This window comes from Saccopteryx leptura, chromosome 5, assembly GCF_036850995.1.
Source record: "Saccopteryx leptura isolate mSacLep1 chromosome 5, mSacLep1_pri_phased_curated, whole genome shotgun sequence".
Classification (NCBI taxonomy): domain Eukaryota; kingdom Metazoa; phylum Chordata; class Mammalia; order Chiroptera; family Emballonuridae; genus Saccopteryx; species Saccopteryx leptura.
Genome location: NC_089507.1, coordinates 29463773 through 29488403, shown reverse-complemented (window position 1 = coordinate 29488403; position 24631 = coordinate 29463773). Strand labels below are relative to the sequence as shown.

The 24631-nt window shown below is 40.2% G+C and overlaps 1 protein-coding gene across 1 annotated transcript in view; it reads right to left on the bottom strand.

Moving 5' to 3' along the window:
* Window positions 1–24631, bottom strand: part of NSUN7 (NOP2/Sun RNA methyltransferase family member 7) — a 52321-nt gene that overhangs the window by 20627 nt on the left and 7063 nt on the right. Inside the window, exons 3-9 of the mRNA XM_066387014.1 lie at window positions 23946–24004; window positions 23440–23570; window positions 20201–20353; window positions 19501–19684; window positions 17558–17768; window positions 5584–5727; window positions 1394–1495 (exon numbers count right to left, since the gene is read on the bottom strand). Of these exons, the coding sequence (XP_066243111.1) occupies window positions 1394–1495; window positions 5584–5727; window positions 17558–17768; window positions 19501–19684; window positions 20201–20353; window positions 23440–23570; window positions 23946–24004 (984 nt within the window). The remainder of the gene's footprint in view (window positions 1–1393; window positions 1496–5583; window positions 5728–17557; window positions 17769–19500; window positions 19685–20200; window positions 20354–23439; window positions 23571–23945; window positions 24005–24631) is intronic.

The following is a 24631-nucleotide window of genomic DNA, read 5'->3' as shown; positions in this document are numbered from 1 at the left end:
CAAATTTATTTCTTAGATCATATACACAATTATATGTTTAAATTAATGTTAGTAGCATCAAAAGGGCGGCCTTTCTGTGCCTTACATTTTGCTTTATTTCTACCTCATGTATGCTGTATCTTTACGTACTGAATTATCAATACAGTATAAAACTGAGGGTCCTTACAACTTTGAATAAATTTAGTTTTAAATACTAGTTCTAGAAATCACATCCCACTCTCTCTATACATACACTGTACATACACCCCTCAGAGACCCAGCCTTCCTCCTGGATATGCTGCAACCCCGAGGCGACAGAAGACAGAGCCTGGCCCTAATGATCACACAGTCCGGACCTCTGGCAGGTAAAGGTAACATCTGAAGACCCCCCGGCTACTTTCCCATGAAATCAGAAAAAGGACACCAGAAAAGACCTCAGGCTTTTCTAAATAATTTCTAAAGAAATTATTCTTTACCTCACCTCCAACCAATCAGTTCCCAACAGAACGCGGAATCCACAGTGTCTTGAGATTTTGCCCCATATCTGTCACCTATCTGTCATGGAGGAGTTTGGGCTTTTGGGCACTAGCTTCCTATTCTCCTGGGTGGTGCCATTTATCAATAAAGTAGCCAGCATTCATCCACCGCACTTCTTGGTACCTGGGGTTAGGCTCTGCTGACACCGGGCGCCCCACTCTTTCTGTTCTGTGACACCCACACTTACCTGTGAGCCTTCATGGTCAGGATTTACTCACACTCACATCCCTAACACCCAGCTTCGTGCCTGGTCTAGCATCGGCATTTCATAAGCACGTACTGAATTAATAAAAATTTATATAATTTCTCAGAGACTTTTCGATTTCCTGTCCATGTGTACTCAGAATCTGAATGGTACTCAAATCTAACTGCAGTGATTGAAGCACTAATATAAATACTCAAAGAGCCTTGTTATTCAGGCTACAAGAGATCTAGGCTTTAACTGTAATTGCATCTCTCTATTCTCTATTTAGTACTAAGAGAAATAAGAGTTTGATTAAAATTTGGACTGTACAGGAGTTGTTAGAGGTGGCACAGTGACAACAGAAAAATGGCATCAAGTAAAAAGCCAAAGGAAAGAGATAGAAAAGATGAAACACATGGATGTACACCACTACTTCACGTCAGCATTAAGAAACTCAATATGCTTGCTAGCCTCTGGTTAAAATGATAGTAAAGCATGTTTTATAAAGACTTAAATTGTGTGTGTGTGTGTGTGTGTGTGTGTGTGTGTGTGTGTGTGTAGTTACTTAAAGGTGCTAAGACCGAGTGTTTTGGGATTATGATTCACACCTCATTACCTGATTATATAGAGAAATGAAGTATTAATGTTTCTAAGATTTTACAATATATTGTAAGATTGAACTAATAAACTTACATTTCATTGCGTGTGTTAGCTGTTCATATTGCTGTTGAGCAAGAACATGAAGTTTGTCTTCTGATGTGCCTCCTTGAGAGAAATCTTTAAGTAAATCTGCATCTAAGAGCAAGTAAATGCTTTTCATTATATCACTATTAGATGTTTTCTATAGATTGCTATTATCCCATTATTTAATTTTCCAATCATTTTCCCTGTTAATGAGAGATTTCATGGAAAATAGTAAAACTATAAAAGTGCTGACTTAAATATTAAAGGCTAAATTGACAAAGGTGATTTTAATTTTACTACTGTCTTTCTTTTTTCTCCAAACTCTAATGAGCTAATCCAACTAGCCAAGTAACTCATTTAGGCACAGAAGAGATAATGCAGGGACTATTAGAGGAAAGAAGAAGATAAAATTTATTTTCCAAGGTAGAAATGATGGGCTATATAGTCTAATCTGAAGAGAAAAGAACACAAAAGTATACAATTAAAAAAATTAACCTACCAAAGGAAATTTTGGAAGAAAAAATTGAGGGAAGCAAATGTATGTCTTCAATATTAAATCAAGACACTCTTACAGTAACATTTTAATTTCTGAAACTAATTTTAACATATGTCTTTATATTATTAACTAAGACATATTGAAGGGACTTTATATAGATTATTTTGTTCAACAACCCTTTTAACATTTAGCAAACTGTTTAAACATACATTAACAACTTGTCAAAGGTCACATAGGTACTAGTGTAGACCCAGGATGCTAGCTCCAAAATCTGGTCACAGAACCCAAATTTCAAGCCTCTGTATTATTCTCAGTAACTCCTTGGGTGATAAGAGCTGATTGTTCTTACCATATATTTGGCTGTTCCCCATTCCAGTAATATCCCTAAAGGTTAGTGAAACTCCATTTCTTTTCAATTTAGTTTTACATTTCACATTTTTCTACATTCTAAAATTATCCATCAGTTTTGAAAGGACTATTTATAGATTATAATACTCTAAAACCATATCAATTACCTTTTTCATCAAATTACAAAATAATTCCAGGTTGTTAGCGATGATCAACTTCATATATTCTTCAATGGTTCTAATAGTTTTCAATATTAAAAAATTTTCAAAACAAACTCATGTTGCTGTCTTCCACCCAGTATCCAAGTCTGAAGAAATCTTTTGGATTCATCCCCTCAACTTACGGCTACTGTTGCTGCCACTCACAGGTCAGCAGCTCTGTGTTCCCTGTGGCTGTTATCGCCTCAGAGTACAGTTTCCTTCCAAAGCCCACATCTTTTTGCAGGTTTGTTGGCTTATGCTGTCACCTCAAAATATCTAGGAAATTTGTACTTTCTCCCTTTCTCATGATTTCTAATGTCCTTTGGGCTGCTGTCCCAGCCTCCAGTTTATTTTGACCCGTGGCTTACTTAGTTCCGCATTCCCACTTCAGGGTGGCCCAGGACAAGGCCAGCGTCTCACCGTTCTGAGCTCTGCTCTTGCCTGCCAAGCTTATTATCGTTGCTATTTCTTCCCCTCTCCTTTCGGTTACTAGTCAGACTACTAATTCTTCTTGGATCATTTCCCAGTTAGTGTAGGAATTTTCTCAGCCAACTATTCCCCCATCTGAGTTAGTTATTCTTCTGTTTAATTTGACTGGAAAGACATTTTCTACAGCAGGTCAAAATTCCACATGGTACAGTGTAAATCCAGTTAAAGATAATGTAGTTTAATGGAAAGAAAACATGCTGACTGAGTTTAAATCCCAACTTCCCTACTTACTAGCTACATGACCTTAGGCAACTTGTCAAATTTCTCTGAGTCTTGGATTTTTCCCTGTGTAAAATAGAGATAATAAAATTACACTGTACTAGTTCCAGCTGGGTAGCTCAGCGGGTTAGAGTGTCATCCTGATAGACAAAGATTGTGGGTTCAATCCCTGATCAGGGCACATACAAGAATTAACCAAGGAGCCTGACCGGGCAGTGGTGCAGTGGAGCGTCGGACTGGGATGTGGAGGACCCAAGTTCGAGACCCCAAGGTCTCCAGGTTGAGCACAGGCTCATCTGGTTTGAGCAAAGCTCACCAACTTGGACCCAAGGTCGCTGGCTCGAACAAGGAGTTACTTGGTCTGCTGCAGCCCCACGGTCAAGGCACATATGAGAAAGCAATCAATAAACAACTAAGGTGTTGTAACGAAAAACTGATGATTGATGCTTCTCATCTCTCTCTGTTCCTGTCTGTCTGTCCCTATCTATCCCTCTCTCTGACTCTCTCTCTCTCTGTCACTGTAAAAAAAAAAAATTAACCAAGGAATGTATAAATAAGTAAAACAACAAATTGATGTCTCTCTCTCTCTCTCTCTCTCTCTCTCTCTTCCTCCCTCCCTCCCTCCCCCTATCTAAAATCAATCAATAAAATTTTAACAATAAAATAAAACAACACTGTCCTTAAAAAGTTATTGTGAATATACTTTTAGGAATATATCCTAAGAACACCAAATCACTGATTCAAAATAAGAAATGCACTCCAATGTTTATGGCAGCATTGTTTATAATAGCCAAGATCTGGAAACAGCCCAAGTGTCCGACAATGGACGAATGGAGTAAAAAACTATGGTACATATACACAACGGAATACTATGCGGCCATGAAAAAGAAGGAAATCTTACCTTTTGCAACAACATGGATATGGAAACTATTATGTTAAGTGAAATAAGCCAGGCAGAGAAAGAAAAATATTATATAACCTTACTCATTTGAGGAATCCAATGAACAATGTGAACTGAGGAACAGAACAGAGGCAGAGGCAGGATCAAAGGGACTAGAGGGAAAGCGGAGAGAAGGAAAGGGGATGAGAGGATGGGATCAAAGAAGGGGAAGAGATTGGTGAAATTATATACACATAACACAGCGTTATAGAGAGCAGAAAAGCAAATCCTGGAGGGAAGGGGGAAGGGCATTAGGGGGAGGGGGGCAAAGGAGATGTTGAGGGGAACACGGGGTTGGGAGGGATGTATTCGGTGGGACACCTGAATCTATGTAAACACAATAAATTAAAATCAATTAAAAAAGCTATTGTGAATATTAAGTGATAATTCATGTACACTATCTAGCATATTGACTGGGACACAGTTCTGCTCAATAAATATTAGTTCCTTTCCCTCCATTTTTCTTTCTCTATTTTTAATTATGTCCTTACTAGAAACAGAAAAGTTACTATGTTCTGAATTTTAGTGGAATGTCTTCTTTGTCTAATATTCTAGTCAACCTTATCTATGCCTTTCAGTATAAATAAGGGATTACAGGAAGAGTCAGTTTCAGTTCATGTGGAGCTGTGAGTAAAAGACTGATTCAAAGTGCCAACCTTGGAGTCAGAGCAGTTGTGTTTGAATCTGGATTCTGACACTTACTAATCAAATGACTCTGGGAGACTTCAAACCCTAAGCCTCGGATTCTGCATTTGTAAGATGAAGGTGGTAAGAGTAACTACACCAGCCTTTTCCAGGGTTTGCACTACTGCCTAATAAGTATGTAAAAAATAATAGTAAGAGTAACTACTTCTTTCAGTTCTTGTGAGGATTTGATGAAATAATCAAGTCAAGTGCTTAGCTCAGTGCTTTACATGTAGGTGCTCAATGAATGTTAATGTTAAATACTATTTTGAAATTTATTAAAGAAGCAAATAAAATATTCCTAGAATTAATATTTAGTCAGGTATTCAAATCATAAAACATACATGTTAAGGAAATCTTGAGTTTGAAATAGTCTGATTATGATTTAATTAGGACTGTATTTAGAATATAGGTTCTAGAATCGGGCAGCCCTAAATCTGAAAAGTTTTGCCTCTGCTACTAACTAGCTGTATGACCTTATAAAAATAAATTAATCTTTCTGAGTTTCAGCTTTTTCATATATAAGATGCTGATAAATGGTAATGCCTATAAGTTGAGCTCCAGAATATGGCCACAATCTGTTCTGACTGCCTGTATTATTCCAATTATTCAATATTTTGAGTATCACCCTTGCCCATATCTCACAGGATTGGCTTAAGGATTAAATGAGGAAATGAATATAAAGAACCTTATATATAGTATTTTATACATGGAAGCAATTCATTAATCAGATGTATCTGTCATTTTAATGATTTTAAATAATATTTTTAAATTATTACCAATAAATTTCATTAATTTAGAATTTAAAAATTAAAACAAGTACCTTCATGCTCATTTAAAATAAATTCTACTGGATTACTAATACCCAGTCCTGAACAGCGAGGTAGCAGCAGAATCACTTTAACGTTCTGTAATTTATTATCCTTTGATTCAATGTTAAGAAATGTCTCATGAAGTATTTCAATATCTGGGAGGAAAAAATGCAGAAAAATTAATGTACAAACATTAATTGAAATTAATATACCTGTTTATCACTGTTCATTTTTAATCCTCACCACCACTAAAAGTCATTTTAATGTAGAGGGTATTCTTCTCTTGATAACTTCCCAAAGTTAATACATGAATTCTCTTACTGTCTACTCTCCACTTGAGTGATTTTGAAGGTTAGATATTTTTTTAAATTTATTTTTATTTATTGATTTTAATGAGAGAGGAAGAGAAGAGACAGGAACATCGACCTGTTCCTGTATGTGCCCTGACCAGGGATTGAACCGGCCACCTCTGTACTTTGGGATGAAGCTCTAACCAACCAAGCTGTCTGGCCAGGGAGAAGGTTACATATCTTGGACATAAAATATAATTAAGTTTTCCATTCTGAACTTCAGATTACACTTAAAGCAGTCGGCTGTAGTGGAGGGAAATGGCTTTGGAGGCAGAGATACCCAAATTTGACTCCCGATTTCACTATGAACTAGCTGTGTGACTTACTCTCTCGAAGCTTCGTTTCCTTATTCATAAATGGGATAGTAAAGCCTACCTCATCAAATTGTGGTAAGACTGAGATAAAGTAGTTAAGCTTATCAGCATGGTGCCTCATGTACACTGAATACTCAGTAATGCTTATTTCCCTGTCCCATTTTTTTAAAGTATTTTTTTATATTCTATCTTCCCAGAAAAAAATAGGTATCAGTAGTACTTATGAGGCACAATGTAAAGTCCCCTAGGGACCTTGAAATTTAGTTTAAGAGTTTGGCCCTGGCCAGTTGGCTCAGTGGTAGAGTGTGGATGTCTCAGGTTTAATTCCAGGTCAGGGCACCCAGGAGAAGTGACCATCTGCTTCTCCACCCTTCCCCCCTTCTTTTCCCCTTCTCTCTTTCTCTCTCTCTCTTCCCCTCCCATGGCCATGGCTCAAATGGTTTGAGCACATTGCCCCAAGTGCTAAAAAATAGCTCAGTTGTAAACATGGCCCCAGATGGGCAGAGCATAGACCCCTGATGGGGGTTGCCGGGTGGATCCCGGTCGGGCGCATGCGGGAGTCTGTCTCTCTATCTCTCCTCCTCCTCTCACTTGGAAAAGAAAAAGAGAAAGAAAAAGTCTGCCCTCCCTCAGGTTACAACTCTCTGTGCCCCAGCTAAAGGCCAGCCTCCACCTCACAGCAGCTCACACCCCCTCCCCTGCTGAGGAGTCACTCCTGAAACAGCTCACACTCCCTCCCCTGCTGAGGAGTCACTCCTGAAACAGCTCACACTCCTCCCCTGCTGAGGAGTCACTCCTGAAACAGCTCACACTCCCCCCCTGCTGAGGAGTCACTCCTGAAACAGCTCACACTCCCTCCCCTGCTGAGGAGTCACTCCTGAAACAGCTCACACTCCCCCCCTGCTGAGGAGTCACTCCTGAAACAGCTCACACTCCCCCCCTGCTGAGGAGTCACTCCTGAAACAGCTCACACTCCCCCCCTGCTGAGGAGTCACTCCTGAAATGGCAGCTCACACTCCCTCCCTGCTGAGGAGTCACTCCTGAAACAGCTCACACTCCTCCCCTGCTGAGGAGTCACTCCTGAAACAGCTCACACTCCCCCCCTGCTGAGGAGTCACTCCTGAAACAGCTCACACTCCCCCCCTGCTGAGGAGTCACTCCTGAAACAGCTCACACTCCTCCCTGCTGAGGAGTCACTCCTGAAACAGCTCACACTCCTCCCCTACTGAGGAGTCACTCCTGAAACAGCTCACACTCCCCCCCTGCTGAGGAGTCACTCCTGAAACAGCTCACACTACTCCCCTGCTGAGGAGTCACTCCTGAAACAGCAGCTCACACCCCCCCCCTGCTGAGGAGTCACTCCTGAAACAGCTCACACTCCCCCCCTGCTGAGGAGTCACTCCTGAAACAGCAGCTCACACCCCCCCCCCTGCTGAGGAGTCACTCCTGAAACAGCTCACACTCCCCCCCTGCTGAGGAGTCACTCCTGAAACGGCGGCTCACACTCCCCCCCTGCTGAGGAGTCACTCCTGAAACAGCTCACACTCCTCCCCTGCTGAGGAGTCACTCCTGAAACAGCTCACACTCCCCCCCTGCTGAGGAGTCACTCCTGAAACAGCTCACACTCCCCCCCTGCTGAGGAGTCACTCCTGAAACAGCTCACACTCCTCCCTGCTGAGGAGTCACTCCTGAAACAGCTCACACTCCCCCCCTGCTGAGGAGTCACTCCTGAAACAGCTCACACTCCTCCCCTGCTGAGGAGTCACTCCTGAAACAGCTCACACTCCCCCCCTGCTGAGGAGTCACTCCTGAAACAGCTCACACTCCCTCCCCTGCTGAGGAGTCACTCCTGAAACAGCTCACACTCCCCCCCTGCTGAGGAGTCACTCCTGAAACAGCGGCTCACACTCCCCCCCTGCTGAGGAGTCACTCCTGAAACAGCTCACACTCCTCCCCTGCTGAGGAGTCACTCCTGAAACAGCTCACACTCCCTCCCCTGCTGAGGAGTCACTCCTGAAACAGCTCACACCCCCCCTGCTGAGGAGTCACTCCTGAAACAGCTCACACTCCTCCCTGCTGAGGAGTCACTCCTGAAACGGCGGCTCACACTCCCCCCCTGCTGAGGAGTCACTCCTGAAACAGCTCACACTCCTCCCCTGCTGAGGAGTCACTCCTGAAACAGCTCACACTCCCTCCCCTGCTGAGGAGTCACTCCTGAAACAGCTCACACTCCCCCCCTGCTGAGGAGTCACTCCTGAAACAGCTCACACTCCCCCCTTGCTGAGGAGTCACTCCTGAAACAGCAGCTCACACCCCCCCCTTGCTGAGGAGTCACTCCTGAAACAGCAGCTCACACCCCCCCTGCTGAGGAGTCACTCCTGAAACAGCTCACACTCCCTCCCCTGCTGAGGAGTCACTCCTGAAACGGCGGCTCACACTCCCCCCCTGCTGAGGAGTCACTCCTGAAACAGCTCACACTCCTCCCCTGCTGAGGAGTCACTCCTGAAACAGTTCACACTCCCCCCTGCTGAGGAGTCACTCCTGAAACAGCTCACACTCCCCCCCTGCTGAGGAGTCACTCCTGAAACAGCTCACACTCCCCCCTTGCTGAGGAGTCACTCCTGAAACAGCAGCTCACACCCCCCCCCTTGCTGAGGAGTCACTCCTGAAACAGCAGCTCACACCCCCCCTGCTGAGGAGTCACTCCTGAAACAGCTCACACTCCCTCCCCTGCTGAGGAGTCACTCCTGAAACAGCTCACACTCCCCCCCCCTGCTGAGGAGTCACTCCTGAAACAGCTCACTCCCCCCCTGCTGAGGAGTCACTCCTGAAACAGCTCACACTCCCCCCCCTGCTGAGGAGTCACTCCTGAAACAGCTCACACTCCCCCCTCCTGCTGAGGAGTCACTCCTGAAACAGCTCACACTCCCTCCCTGCTGAGGAGTCACTCCTGAAACAGCGGCTCACACTCCCCCCCTGCTGAGGAGTCACTCCTGAAACAGCTCACTCCCCCCCTGCTGAGGAGTCACTCCTGAAACAGCGGCTCACACTCCCTCCCTGCTGAGGAGTCACTCCTGAAACAGCTCACACTCCCCCCCCCTGCTGAGGAGTCACTCCTGAAACAGCTCACACCCCCCCTGCTGAGGAGTCACTCCTGAAACAGCTCACACTCCTCCCTGCTGAGGAGTCACTCCTGAAACAGCTCACACTCCTCCCCTGCTGAGGAGTCACTCCTGAAACAGCTCACACTCCCCCCCTGCTGAGGAGTCACTCCTGAAACAGCTCACACTCCCCCCCTGCTGAGGAGTCACTCCTGAAACACCCTACCCACCACTTTCTCTTGCCTGATCCATTTTTCCCTCTTCCTGTTCTGTCTCTTTTGAATTTTTTTAATCAACTGAGCCTTTTTGTTTTTTCCCCTATTTTAACTTTTTATTGGAAAAGTTCAAACAAATACAAAAATAGCCATTGTAAATAATAAATTCCCAAGTACTAATCATGGAGCTGCGACAGTGAACCATTCATGCCCAATCTTGTTTCATCCACATCACCCACTTCCACCACCCCAAGGTTATTTTGAATCGATAAATATTTCACCATATATCTCTAAAAGATAAGAACATCTTTTAAAATATAACCTCAAAAAAATTTTAAAGTAATTTCTAATTATTAAATAATAATGGCATCTAATCATGGCTCAAATTTCCCAAGTCGCACATGTCAAAATTTTTCTATAGTTTGTTTGAATCAAAATGTCTTATTTTAAATGTCTTTTTATCTAAAGGTTCCATTTCCATTTTTCTTAACATTTATTGCTTAACGAAACTTGGTGATTTGTACTACTAGCGTTTCCCACAATCTGGAGTTTGCTAATTGCTTCCCTAGGGTGTAGTTTCACACATCCCTGTCTTTTGAGCTTCCCATAAATTAGTCTTTAGAAGCTTAATTGGATTCAGGTTCTCTTCTTTTCTTTTCTTTTACTTTTTGAGGGGGGAGCAACTCATGAGTGGTATCATATTCATCTACTAAGTTGCCTTGGTAGTGTCAGCAAAGGAGTTACAAAAGTCACAGGGTGGTCCCCTCCTTACCCATGGTTTTGCTTTCCATGGTTTAAGTTACCTGAGGTCAACCATGGTCTAAAAATATTCAACTTCCCCACCATCAACCTCAGCTGCTCCTGACATCCAACCACTGACATTGTCACGGCTCACTGACTCAGGATCACCAGAAGCGAGTGATCCTCCTCTGACATTCTGCCAGCAGGTCAACAGTAGCCGAACACTGTGTCCAGTGCCTGTGTCCTTCGCCTCCCTTCCATGTCATCACGTAGGTCTTTTGTCATCTCACATCTCATCACAAGAGGAAGGGTGAGGACAGTACAGTAAGATATTTTGAGAGAGAGACCACATTCACCTTTTATTATAGTATATTGTCATACTGTTCTATTTTATTATTAGTGACTGTTATTAACTCTTGCTGTGCCTAGTTGATAAACTATCGTAAGTATGAATGCATCGGAAACACCTACTCTATATGTAGGGTTTGGTACTGTGTGCAGTTTGAGGCGCCCACGGTATCCCCCCTGTAGATAAGAGGGGACTACTGTATTCTAATTCAATCATCTCTTTTTCATTTATTATGTGGAAAACTTCTAAAAGGAGAAACCTCCTTTTCTCTATGCTTACCCATTTGTTCCTATTCTCCCTTGTTAACAAGGTAAAGGTGGTCAACTACTGGAGAACTCGAACGTGTACCCAGTAGCCACGACCTACCATGGCTGCGAGAAAGCTGAACAAGGAAGTCAGCAAGTCAGAGGGGGAGGGCTGCAAGGCTGGGACTGAAACCCCCTAGGAGGGCAAGGCTCACACTGCCAGGACCCTGTCGGGCCACCAGGAATAGACCAACACTGAAGAAAGTAAGTCCTTTCTTCTCCCTCTTCTGCTCTTGCAGTCTCTCCAGCACCTTCTAGTGGCAGAGCCCAGTATTGAGCCAGCTGGCAATGTAGAAATGGAGTTTATGGAATACACTTCCAGAATCACAAGTGGAGCAAAGGGCGAGTTTGGAGCTGAGAGGCAATAAAGTAATACCTAGTCAGCTTCTGAACTCACCTTTTTTATCCTTATGCCATTTCTCTAAGTATCCTTTGCTAGATCCTCTTTTTCAACTTTCTAAGTGTTAGAGGGTATATGTTCAACTTTAGTGATTAACTAGTTTTCTAAAGTGGCTGTACAAATTTACAGTCCCACCAACAGTGTTTGAGTATTCCCAATGGTCCTTACCTTGTGAATAAATGGTCCTGGCAGTCTGTTTTGTTTTAATGACTGTGGATGTGTGGTAGTAGGTCACGATTTTAACTGCATTGCCCTATTGCTATTGAGGTGGGATACTTAACCTAAGGTTTTGTTTGTTTTTTGTTTTGGGTTTGTTTGTTTTTTGCTTTTTTGGCACCTGGATGTCCTCTTTTGAGAAACACCTACTCATGTCTTGCATGTCTGTCTTTTTCTGTTAATTTTTAAGAATTCCCTATATACTGTGGATGAAATCTCTTCATCAGCTGATATGTTCCCACTCTACAATTTGCCTTGCGTTCTCTTTTTTTTCTTTCTTTTTTTGTATTTTTCTGAAGCTGGAAACCGGGAGGCAGTCAGACAGACTTCCGCTTGCGCCCGACGGGGATCCACCCGGCACACCCACCAGGGGGCAATGCTCTGCCCATCCGGGGCGTCGCTCTGTCGCTACCAGAGTCACTCTAGTGCCTGAGGCAGAGGCCAAGGAGCCATCCCCAGTGCCCGGGCCATCTTTTTGCTCCAATGGAGCCTCGGCTGCGGGAGGGGAAGAGAGAGGCAGAGAGGAAGGAGAGGGGGAGGGTGGAGAAGCAGATCGGCGCCTCTCCTGTGTGCCCTGGCCGGGAATCGAACCTGGGACTTCCACACGCTAGGCTGACGCTCTACCACTGAGCCAACCGGCCAGGGCCTGCCTTGCGTTCTCTTAATGCACAGTTTTGTTTTGTTTTTACTTTACTATAGTGCCGCTTACCAATCTTTTCTTTTATAGTTAGTGCTTTATGTGTCCTGTTTAAGAAGTCTTCATCAAACCCAGGTCATGAAATGTTTCTCCTATAATAAATTCTAAGGGATTCTAGATTTGTGACTATGGTGTGAAATAAGGGTCAGTTTCATTTTTTGCCAGCACCATTTATTGAAAAGACAATCTCTTCCTCAATACTCTGCAGTGTTGAGTGTGTGATTTTTGCGGCATATTTATCAGGAATAAATGTTAAATTTTATCAAATTTCTACTGTGCATCTATATATTAAGGTGATTATATGATTTTTTTCTCCTTTTAATGTGATTGTATAAGTTGATTTTTTTTTATTTTATTTATTGATTTTGGGAGGAGAGTGAAGTGAGAAGTCAACTCATGGTTACTTCACTTTAGCTGTTCATTGATGATTGTCATATGTGCCTTGACCGGGCAAGCCCAGGGTTTTGAACCAGCAACCTCAGCGTTCCAGGTCAGTGCTTTATCCACTGCGCCACCACAGGTTGGGCTATATAAATCAATTTTTTAAGAGTTAAGCCAATTTTGCATTCCTAGAATAAACCCAGCTTGTTTATAATGTATTATTATTCTTAAATATTGTTAAATTACATTTACTAATATTTCAGTTTGCTAATGTTTATTTTTTACAGCACCGCTCATGAGTGGTCATGGGTGACATCAGATTGTAATAGTCCCTCCTTCTGTGTCCTTTCCAGGCTTTGATGTAAAACAACTAGGAAGCAGTCCCTCTTTTTCATTCTCTGAAAGAGTATTATTTTTTCCTTTAGCACTGAAGTGTTGTTTTTTTATTTATTTTTATTTTTTACAGTGACAGAGAGTCAGAGAGAGGGATATATAGGGACAGACAGACAGGAACGGAGAGAGATTAGAAGCATCAAACATTAGTTTTTCGTTGCGACACCTTAGTTGTTCATTGACTGCTTTCTCATATGTGCCTTGACTGTGGGGCTGCAGCAGACCGAGTAACCCCTTGCTCGAGCCAGCGACCTTGGGTCCAAGCTGGTGAGCTTTGCTCAAACCAGATGAGCCTGCACTCAAGCTGGAGACCTCGGGGTCTCAAACCTGGGTCCTTCCTCATCCCAGTCTGACGCTCTATCCACTGTGCCACCACCCAGTTAGGCTGTAGTGTTGTTTTTTTGATTTTTTAATTTTTTGGATTTGTGAATGGGGGAGATTTTCAATTATGAATTCAAAAGGCATTACTATCCACTAATTTTAAGATCTCAACAAATACAAAATATTCAGATTTTACCAAAAACAGTCAGTTTGGATAAGTTGTATTGTTTCAGGAATACGCCATGTTGTTTAAATGTTCAAGTTTGTTGGCATTAAATCACTCATATCTTTTTACTATGTTTTAACTTTCTCTAGGATCTATGGTGATTTTAATCAAAATTGAACCAGAACTGTTTTATATCTTTTTTCTTCATGAGTAAGATTAAAATTTATTGATTGATTTTAGAGAGAGGAAGGGAGAGAGAGAGAAACACTGATTTGTTGTTCCACTTAACTTATGCATTACTTTGTGCCCTGACCAGGGATTGAACTCGCAACTTTGGTGTATTGGTATGTTGCCCTAATGACTGAGCTACCCAGCCAGGGCTGAGTTGTTAATATAGTTTAGATACAAGTCTCAAATCAGAAATATGATTCTCAGATATGTGCTCCCATTCTGTGGACTTGCTTTTTCACTTCTTGATAGTGACCTTAAAAGAACAAAGGTTTTTCATTTGGATCAAGTCCATTTATCTAGTTTTTTCTTTCTTGACATGCTTGTGTTGTTATATCTAGATAACCACTGCTAAATCCAAGGTCACAAAGCTATACCCCTGTGTTTTCTTCTAGGGCACTTACAGTTTCACCTCTTACACCTTGGTCTTTAATCCAGTTTGAGTTCACTTTTATATATGGTTTGAGGAAGGAGTCCAACTTCATTTTTTTGCAAGTAGCCATCCAGCTGTGCTAGCACCATTTGTTGTTCCTTCCCCACTGAGGGGTTTTAGCATATAACATGTATATGTAATTCCCCAGTTCCCTACTGCATTTCCCTCTCCCCCAGCTAGTACACACATTCTTTTATTGTTTGTTTATTGATTGCTCCAAGTACTACAACACACATCACTGACTCAACAATTTACTCTTTTTACCATTTCATGAACAAAGCAAGGATGATATTAAGAACATATTAATTCCATTTCCTTCTATGTGTGCTTGTTGTAATTTACTTTAATTACATATAACAGACATATTTTAACCTCATAAGACATTGGTTTATAATCCCACAAGAAATTAGACTATAATCATTTAGATTTACCTATGTACTTAGCTTTACCATTGTTCATTTCTTAGAGCATCTACAACTTTCTATATGAAATGATATTCTTCTATTGAAACAATAATCTTTATATCCTTTATTATGTCTTCTGGTGACAAAATCTCAGATTTTGTTTGAGAATGTCTTAACTTCATTTTATTTTAAAGGGTATTTCTGCTGAGTATAAAAATCTAGCCTGAAAGTTTCTTTCCGCACTATGTAAATATTGTTTAATAGTCCATTGACTTCAATTGTTTCTGTTGAAAAGTTAGTTTTTAGTTTTATTGTTATGCCATTAAGAGTAGTAGGTATCATCTCCCTGGCTGCTTTGAAAACTGCTTTGTTTCTGACTTTCAGCAATTATGCCATGATGTACCTTGTATGTTTTCTATATATTTATTAGTATGGGAATTCATAGGGCTTCTTAAATCTATGACTTTATTTCATCCATTTTGAAAAATTCCCAGCCTGGATTTCATATATTGTTTCTTCCCAATTTCTCTTCTGTCTTTCTGTGTTCCCAATAACAACATATATAAGATCATTGGATCACTGAGTCTTATATGTGTTTTCTGATCTCTTCCATATTATTCACGCTTTTGTCTTGCCATGCTTTAGTCTGGGCATTTTCTTCTGGCTTATCAGTTCACTCTTTCTTTCTTTTTTCTTCTCTTTTCTCTCTCTCTCTCTCTCTCTCTCTCTTTATTTTTTAAGTGAGAGTAGGGGATAGTGAGACAGACTCTCACATGCACCTGGGCCGGCAACCCCCATCTGGGGCTGATGCTCAAATCAACCAAGCTATCCTCAGTGCCTGAGGCTGATGCTCAGACCAGCTGAGTCACTGGCTGTGAGACAGAAAGAGAGAGAAGGGGGAGAAAGAGGGGAAGAGAAGCAGATGGTTGCTTCTCATGTGTGCCCTGACCAGGGACTGAACCCAGGACATCCACATGCCAGGCCTACGCTCTATCCACTGAGCCAACCATTCAGGGCCCACTTATTCTTTCTTTAGCTCTGTCTCATCTATTAAATCTATCAATTTCTTAATTCCAAATATTGCATTATCAGTTCTAGAATTTTCTTTTGACTTTGTCCTAAGTTATTGTTTTCAGTTCTCTGCTGAAAATCCGTAAGTTGATATTTAGTCTCATCAGCATATTAATTATAGTTATTTTAAAGTCCACATCTGATATATCCATTATTTGAACCATCTGATGGCTTGCTTTTATTATACTGTTTTTTTCCTCTTTATTTTAGTTACATTTTTTCTTCTTGTTAGTCTGGGTTTTATTTCTTTTTTTATTTTATTTTATTCTCAGGTCTGTTGTGTATTTTTAACTGAATGCCAGACATTCCATTTAAAAAATTTAGACGATAATATGAGACCTTGGATGATGATATATTCTTCCAGAGAGAATTCACTTTTGTTTCTGGTAGCTAAGCCCAAGCACTAACAATCCCAGATCACCTTAACCCACTGAGATACTTGACATTTGGGCTTCAGTTCATTAGAAAAGTATTTTATATAGATTATCACTGTCCAGAGTATACATCTTTTGTGCTCCCAATTAAATCCTAGGTATTTACCAGTCTACCTTTCTGAGTCAAGCCCTAAATTCAACTTTTTCTCTCCCTAGCCAGTGAATCTGTTAAAAAAATTTTTTTTTAGTTTGCAGCCTCACTGAGCCTATAATAAAATGTTATTTTTAGTCCCAGCATGATCCAATGAAAAACTTTTTAAAAATAGGAAGCCTAATGGACCCTAGCCAGGTAGCTCAGTTGGTTAAAGTCATACCAATACACCAAGGTTGAGGATTTGATTCCCAGACACGGCACAAACCACCAATGGATGCATAAATAATTGGAACAACAGATCAAATGTCTCCCCCTCCATTCCTTTCTCTAAAACCAATAAAATACTTTTTTTGTTTCTTAAAGTGAGAGGAGGAAAGAAGCGAGACAGACTTCCACACATGCCCTGACCAGGATCCATATGGCAACCCCTGTCTAGAGCTGATGCTTGAATCAACTGAGCTATTTTTAGCACCTGAGGCTGATGCTCAGACCAACTGAGCTATCCTTAGCAACCAGGGCCAACGTTCAAACCAATTGAGCCACTATGGGAGGGAAAGAGGGAAAGAACAGGGAGAGGGAAAGGAGAGAAGCAGATGGTTGCTTCTCTTGAGTGCCCTGACTGTAAATCAAATTCAGCATGTCTGCACACCAGGCTGACGTTCTATCCACTGAGCAACTGGCCAGGGCAAAAACTTTTTTAAAAAAGAGCTTAACAGGACTTAGCTTCTAGTCCTAGATATTATCTTAAGCACTCTATGATTGTGTTCTTATTTATCAAAGAATGCTCATTTAAAGGAAAGAGAAAAAGAGAGGGAGAAAACTCATGGACATAGACAACAGTGATGACCGCCAGGAGCAGGGAGGGAATGTGGGGGACATGGAGGAGGGCAGAGAGGGGATAGACAGTGAGGAACAGAGACTGGACTTGGGGTGGTGAACACACAATACAGTGTACAGATGATGTGTTGTGGAACTGTGCAGCTGAAACCTGTATACTTTTGTTGACTTGTGTCACCCCAATAAATTCAATCAAAAAAGAAAACAAAACACCAACCAAACAAAAAAAGGGATGATCATTTCTACTAATCACTTTAACTAATTATTGTTGAACCTAAAATTGTATAGTAACTAAATGTTAAGCAATATACCAAAATGCCAATATATTCATTAACTTAAACTGTAGTTGTTTAACCAATATTAAACAATAAGAACAGACTGATAAAAAAAACCCTGACTGATATAATATGAATCAGTGAAGATTTTTAAGACTATATAGTTAATAGAATTTTACATTAAAAATAAAAAATTCAAATATTTTTACTATTTCTAAATCATGTAAAACATTATCAAACAAATAAATATTGGTACTTACTTTTACATCCCATTTTTGTGAAAAAGTTCTTCAGGTCGGGATGCTTAGCTTGTGATTGTACTCCACACACAAATATTTTTGAGGCATTATTATTTGTTAAGACTGACATATGGGCGATGGTGTACCATGAACCTGTACTGGCCATTAAAATATCATCATCCATATTTAATAAAGCCTTTACAGAATGTACAGCAAGACTTCGAGATTTGTCCTGAAAAACATGGTATAATTAGAATTTCAAAGAGTTTAACTAGAACCGTGAACTGGCCTCTTTTTGCCGTATGTAAAAGAAAGTGCTTGGGGCACACACAAGAATCAACTAGTGAATGCATACATAAGTGGAACAAGTTGATGTTTCTCTCTCTCTCTCTCTCTCTCTCTCTCCCTTCCTCTCTCTCTAAAATCAATAAATAAATTAAAAAGAAAAAAAGAAAGTACTTGGTGGGAATCTTGAAGAGATACCTAACCCATTTTATTTTAAAACATCTTATATGTTAAAACACAAAATTAAGCCTGATGAAGTGGTGGTGCAGTGAATAGAGCATCAGTCTGGGACGCTAAGTAGTGAGGTTTGAAATCCCGAGGTCTCGGGCTTAAGTGTGGGCTCATCTGGCTTGAGCATGGGTTAGCAGGCTTGACTGTGGGATCACCGACATGACCCCATGGTCGCTGGCTTGAGCCCAGAGGTTGATGGTGTGAAGCCCAAGGTCACTGGCTTGAAGCCTAAGGTCGCTGGCTTGAGCCAGGGGTCACTGGCTCAGCTGGAGCCCCCCCCCCCCATCAAGGCACATACGAGAAAGCAATCAATGAACAACTATAGTACCACGACTACTACACTGCTCACAAAAATTAAGGGGTATTTAAAAATAAATATGAAGCAATAAAATATACCCTAGTTTTTGTGAGCAGTGTAGTTGATACATCTCATCTTTTGCCCCTCCTGTCTCTCTGTCTCTTGCTAAAACAAAAAACAAACAAAATGAAACCTCACAAAGTTAACAAAGATAACTGATATAAACTGATTTAAAACAAAGACCTTTGTTTGGCTTAAATTATGACTGTTACCATTTAACTTTTATGTAATGATAAGGCAATGCCCAAGTCCCCAAAATGGGACGAACAGACTAGACTAGTGATGTCTTGCCTTAGCTTTCATTCTTATCCATTCACAAAAAGTTGTTCATCGCTACTGCCATTCTTTCTTTCCCATTGCACTGTAATCTAAATTGCTGCTAGTTCACAGAGACTGCAAGATAGTTGACTAGACAGATTGGGATTCTGCAGTTGATCTTGGTGCTCAGTTGAGTGTCACTCTATTAAAAGGCCAAAAGCTTCTGCCCAAAAGTATGGGTGCAGTGAAGGGATAACAAGCCTTAGGAGACCAAGTGAATCTGAGGTAAGAATTGAAATCTAAGGACAGAAAAATTAACTTAATTTTTGAACGTTTTATTTTCCATTTTACTGAAACCTCGACCTCACCTTCTCTTCCTGCACTGATAAACATTATATACCTCTTACAAAACAGCGCTGGAAGACTGTATTAAAGAGATAAGAGGACAGTGTTACACGTTGCATTTTCAAGTGCACGATGGCACTAGCATTTTCCACAGAAATGTAAGGAAGAAAAGGTACCAGTGTTCCTTGTCTTGAACCTTCCCTTGGGAGAGAAAAATACAGAGCAGCAGCAATACAAGTCTCCCCATCTACAAAGTCTGGGGAGAGGAATATGCTCTTTACAACTTCACATGGGGCAAAGATGCCAAAGTATAATAGGAACACTGGTTGTAGGGGCTTTAGTTTTATTAAAGGTGAAAACTAGCCTTATAAACCTCCCTGATACTCTATAAAAATATAATCAGTTTGTTAGATTTTATTTTTAAGTGGAGGGATTCTTTGGGTAAGCAGGATTATTGAGAGTCACATAAATATAAATGTTAATTTACCTGAAATATCAGTTTATAATCTTTGAACAGATCTATGTTCAGAAGATCATTTTTAAGACGAGATGGAAAAATTAGGACATCGTAGCAATGCTGGTCCACAGCAAAGACTTTACCACCAATATGCCATACAGATCTGACTTTACTGTAGCCTTTCCTCCTCAAACTATGATAAACTTCTTCAGGACTGTAAATACACAACATTGGGTTGTAACTACAAATACAATACATTAAAAATATATTTAACAATAGCATCTTTTTCCTACAATAAAAAAAATCACTGCATATTACTGCATCTAATGGAACTTACAACTTTAGGCAACAATAAGTTAAAAGAGAAAGAAAAGTTAATACATTTATGGGATTATCTTAGGTAATTTCATGATAAGATTCTGAACTAAGTATGATTCTCCAATTACTCCCCTAGTCTCACCAACTAAAAAGGCAGTATTTCTATATTATTTATTTTTTTATTGATTGAGAGAGAGAGAGAGAGAGAAATATAAATTTGTTGTTCTACTTATGTACGCACTCACTGGTTGATTCTTGTGTGTGCCCTGACCAGGGATCAAACCTGCAACCTTGGCGTAGCGGGATGACACTCTAAACAACTGAGCTACCAGGCCAGGGCCAGTGATATCTACACATTATTTTGAAAGGTTAGCAATTTAAAATATGAATAAAGAATTTGATTAAAACTTACCTGATTTTGCAAGTATTAATCCAAGCATAAAGTGGCAGAGTGGAGGCCCTTAGCTCCTGGTTCCTAACTGTTTCTGGAAGAATGTGGTAAATTGAAAGGGCGTCATGTTTGATTCGACATCTTGCCAACGACGCAGCCAATTTTGTCTTAAAACTAGAGATAGAAAATCCATTCCTGGTGATTAGGGCACTGAAGACAAGGCTACCAATTTCCCATTAGAAACACTAACAGATTAGATTTCAAATTTTAATAAATCCTTCAGTAATTCTACTTCAAATTTTTGTAGTCTGAAATAAAAATTTGCCCTATTTGAAAATTTACAACATGGATGGATCTTGATAACATTATACTGAGTGAAATAAGTAAATCAGAAAAAACTAAGAACTATATGATTCCATACATAGATGGGACATAAAAATGAGACTCAGGGACATGGACAAGAGTGTGGTGGTTGGAGGGGGGGAGGAAAGAGAAAGGGGGGGTACGGGAGGGGAGGGGCACAAAGAAAACCAGATAGAAGGTGACGGAAGACAATTTGACTTTCGGTGATGGGTATGCAACATAACCAAATGGCAAAATAACCTGGAGATGTTTTCTCTAAACCTATGTACCCTGATTGATCAATTTCACCCCATTAAAATTAATAAAAAATTAAAAAAAAGAAAATATCCAATAATCCTGCTTCCTCTTTTCAGCTTTTGCTGCACCTGTATAGTTGTGCATCCCTTCAGAGAATTATATCAACCGCTGATTGAGAGAGAAACTGGATAGAGTGAAAGTATAGGATTTAAAATCAGACAAATCTGAAGTTAAATTCAGGTTGTTACTTACTAGCTGTATGATGAGCTCAAGATGACACCAGTATAGTCATAAAGATTTTATATAAATATGCAATATCAGATTGAGACCAAATCTAAATGCTATTAGGATAACCAGACAAATGGCTTCTGTAAATGAAATATTCTGTGGCTACTGAAAATACTGCTCCCATAACTGTAAGGCAGACAGCAATGACAAAAATGGAAGCAAAAATAGCCTTTCCCAACATTTCTGACCCAGAAGTCCATCTACTTCAATTCGAATGTTAGCACAAAAATTGCTCAATTATCTCTTTTTTACCAGCACCCCCCTTGTATATATAGCCAGAACTTTCTTTCTATATGTTAAATTGTAATTATGTAATTCCGAAGCTTAAATCTCTATCCCACAATTTCTCCTGGCTACAGCTGGCATAAGATATAACTATGTCATATCTTTAATCTCTCATAGTACTTCAGCCAAGCCTCACTGTTCTAAGTGCAAGGGGTGGAAGCATTTAAAGGCTTACTTAAAGCCTGGACTCTGGAGTCAGCCTTCCTGAAATTTGAATTCTGACTACTTCCCTTTCTAGCTCAATGGCATTAGATAGATTCCTTTAACCTCCTGTGCCTCCATTTTCCCATGTGTAAAAATACAGGTTGGTAACAGTATCTACATCATAAGGTAGTTATGTAAAGCGCTTAGAACAGTGATTGCTATCTATTATTCCATTACCTGAGCCATCTGGTCTCAGACTTCAACAATTTAAATGAAACTTCTTGAATTTCCCTTGACAATATAAAATCAGATATCATACTGATAACTGTTTCAAATTATTCGTTAGGTAAAAATCTCCCTACAAGATTGCTGCTGTTGCTATATTGTGCTTTCTTAAGGTTCAACAGCATAATAACAAAAGCCCTAACAGCAGTAGCACCTAACAGTTATTGGCCATTTAGTATGTGTCTGGCTCTAATCTAAGCATTTCACATGCATTAATCAGTTCTCCCCAGTGCTTGCTTGGGCAGCACATACACTAATTAGTTCTCCCATCACCTTTTTATTATTATCTTCCGAGTAGGTTTCTGCTAATATTTAGGTTAAAAAGAGAAGAAAATTAAACCATGTTTTTCTTTTGTTTTTCCTGAAGTGAGAGGCGGGGAGGCAGAGAGACAGACTCTTGCATGCTCCCGACCAGGATCCACCCGACATGTCCACCAGGGGTCAATGTTCTGCCCATCTGGGCCGTTGCTCTGTTGCAACCGGAGCCATTTTAGCACCTAAGGTAGAGGCCATGGAGCCATTCTCAGCACCTGGGCCAACTTTGCTCCAGTGGAGCTTTGGCTGCAGAAAGGGAAGAGAGAGATAGAAAGAAAGAAGAGGGGGAAGGGTGGAGAAGCAGATGGGCACTTCTCCTGTGTGCCCTGGCCAGGAATTGAACCTGGGACTTTCACACACTAGGCCAATGTTCTACCACTGAGCCAAACTGCCAGGGCTAAAATATGTTTGTTCTTATTCTTCTTTTTTTTTTTTTTTTACAGAGACAGAGAGTCAGAGAGAGGGATAGATAGGGACAGCCGGACAGGAATGGAGAGAGATGAGAAGCATCAATCATTAGCTTTTTGTTGAGACACCTTAGTTTTTCATTGATTGCCTTCTCATTTGTGCCTTGACCGTGGGGCTACAGCAGACCGAGTAACCCCTTGCTCGAGCCAGCGACCTTGGGTCCAAGCTGGTGAGCTTTGCTCAAACCAGATAAGCCTGCACTCAAGCTGGCAACCTCAGGGTCCAGAACCTGGGTCCTCCGCATCCCAGTCCGATGCTCTATCCACTGCGCCACCGCCTGGTCAGGCAAATATGTTTGTTCTTAAGTAAAAATTGGTAGGTTTTTTTTTCAATTTGTCAAAGCAGTGGGTTCTTATCTACAAAGCTAAGTAAATAAATAATAGCTCTTTCAAATGAAGTTTAATTTATGTATGTGCAAAAATTATTAGAAATTTTTTCATAATTTTCCAAATATTTACAAGTTGGATCTTACAGCTCAAATTTTCAAAAGCAAGTTGATTTTATTTTTTATTTTATTTATTCATTTTAGAAAGGAGAGAGAGAGAGGAGAGAGATAGAGAGAGAAGGGGGGAGGAGCAGGAAGCATCAACTCCCATATGTGCCTTGACCAGGCAAGCCCAGCGTTTCGAACCGGCGACCTCAGCATTTCCAGGTCAACGCTTTATCCACTGTGGCACCACAGGTCAGGCGCAAAAGCAAGTTGATTTTAAATTGAATATTTAATCTGTTCATTACACTTTTTAAAGGAACTTATGAACTGTTATCTTTTTCTCAATAAAATTTAAGTTACTTACACATTAAACTGTATAGAATTCTGCCAATGAAAATACTAATAATGACTTCATATAAAACACCCTTTTCACTTTTACAAGTACCTGTTAAGAATGTTCTCTACTTCTTGAACTTCTGCTATGGACTCTTTGTTATCAGAAAGGAGACGAGCTTGAAATTTTCTGTCTTGGAAATCATACAGCATCACAATAATTAGACTGCTCAGATGATCTGGCTACCAAGGGGAAACACACAGAAAGAAAAGTTTATAAACAATATCTAATAGCAATATTTGCCATCCCATTATTTTTCATAAGAGAGCAGGAATGTGACTATTTTTACATAGTCTGGTTAAACTGGGAGATAAAAAAGGAGTCCAGTAAAAAAATCTTTCAAAGAAGACAATTTTTGGTGTGTTCATCAAAATGAAAGGACTAGGGTCTGTATTAGAAGCCTCTAAAGTTTAGAAGTAGAAAAGAGTTAAGAATATACTGTAAAGAGGTGTCAGCATTCAGCAAACTATATAGTTCTGAATTAAACCTGAAGGCTTTTAAGTACTTTCTAAAGAACAATCATGAGACAGCTGATAATATAAAAGTTGTCTACTTACTATTGTAGTACTTGGCAAGATATAGCTATCTACTAATATAGTTTCCAAAATATCTTGATCTGCAAAACACAGAAAATGTCTGTTACTGAATATACCAAAGCTGAAAATGAAAACTTTGGGATCAAAATACACTTTAGACAATGTCATAAAATACATTTACTTTCATATCTAAAATATACCTTGATTTTTGATAAAGATTTAAATTATAATGACATGATGAAATATTTGCAATCTTTATGAATCCAGACCCTAATGACCCAGGCTCCACATGGAATCACAGTCAAAGGCTCATTATATGAATAGTCAATGTAGTAATAAAAAAATTCCAATCTTTAATTTATGTCTTTTGAAAAACATTTTAAAAATCTAATTCATAATATCTTTTTATGTATTCCTGAATTCAATTTGCTAATATTTTATTTGGGATTTTTTTTTCTATGTTTATGTTCCTGAGGGCTGGTCTATAACTTCTCGTAGTATCCTTGTCAATGTTGGTATCAGGGTTATACTGGCCTTATGAGTGAAAAGAGTTTCCTCTTCCTCTAGTTTCCTGACAAGTTTATGTCAGATTGGTATTATTTTTTAAATAACTGACATTGAGAAAATGTCATAAGGTGATATTTAATTTAAGACTCAAATTACCAGGAATTAGCCATGTAATGATCTGGGAGGAGAGCACATTCCAG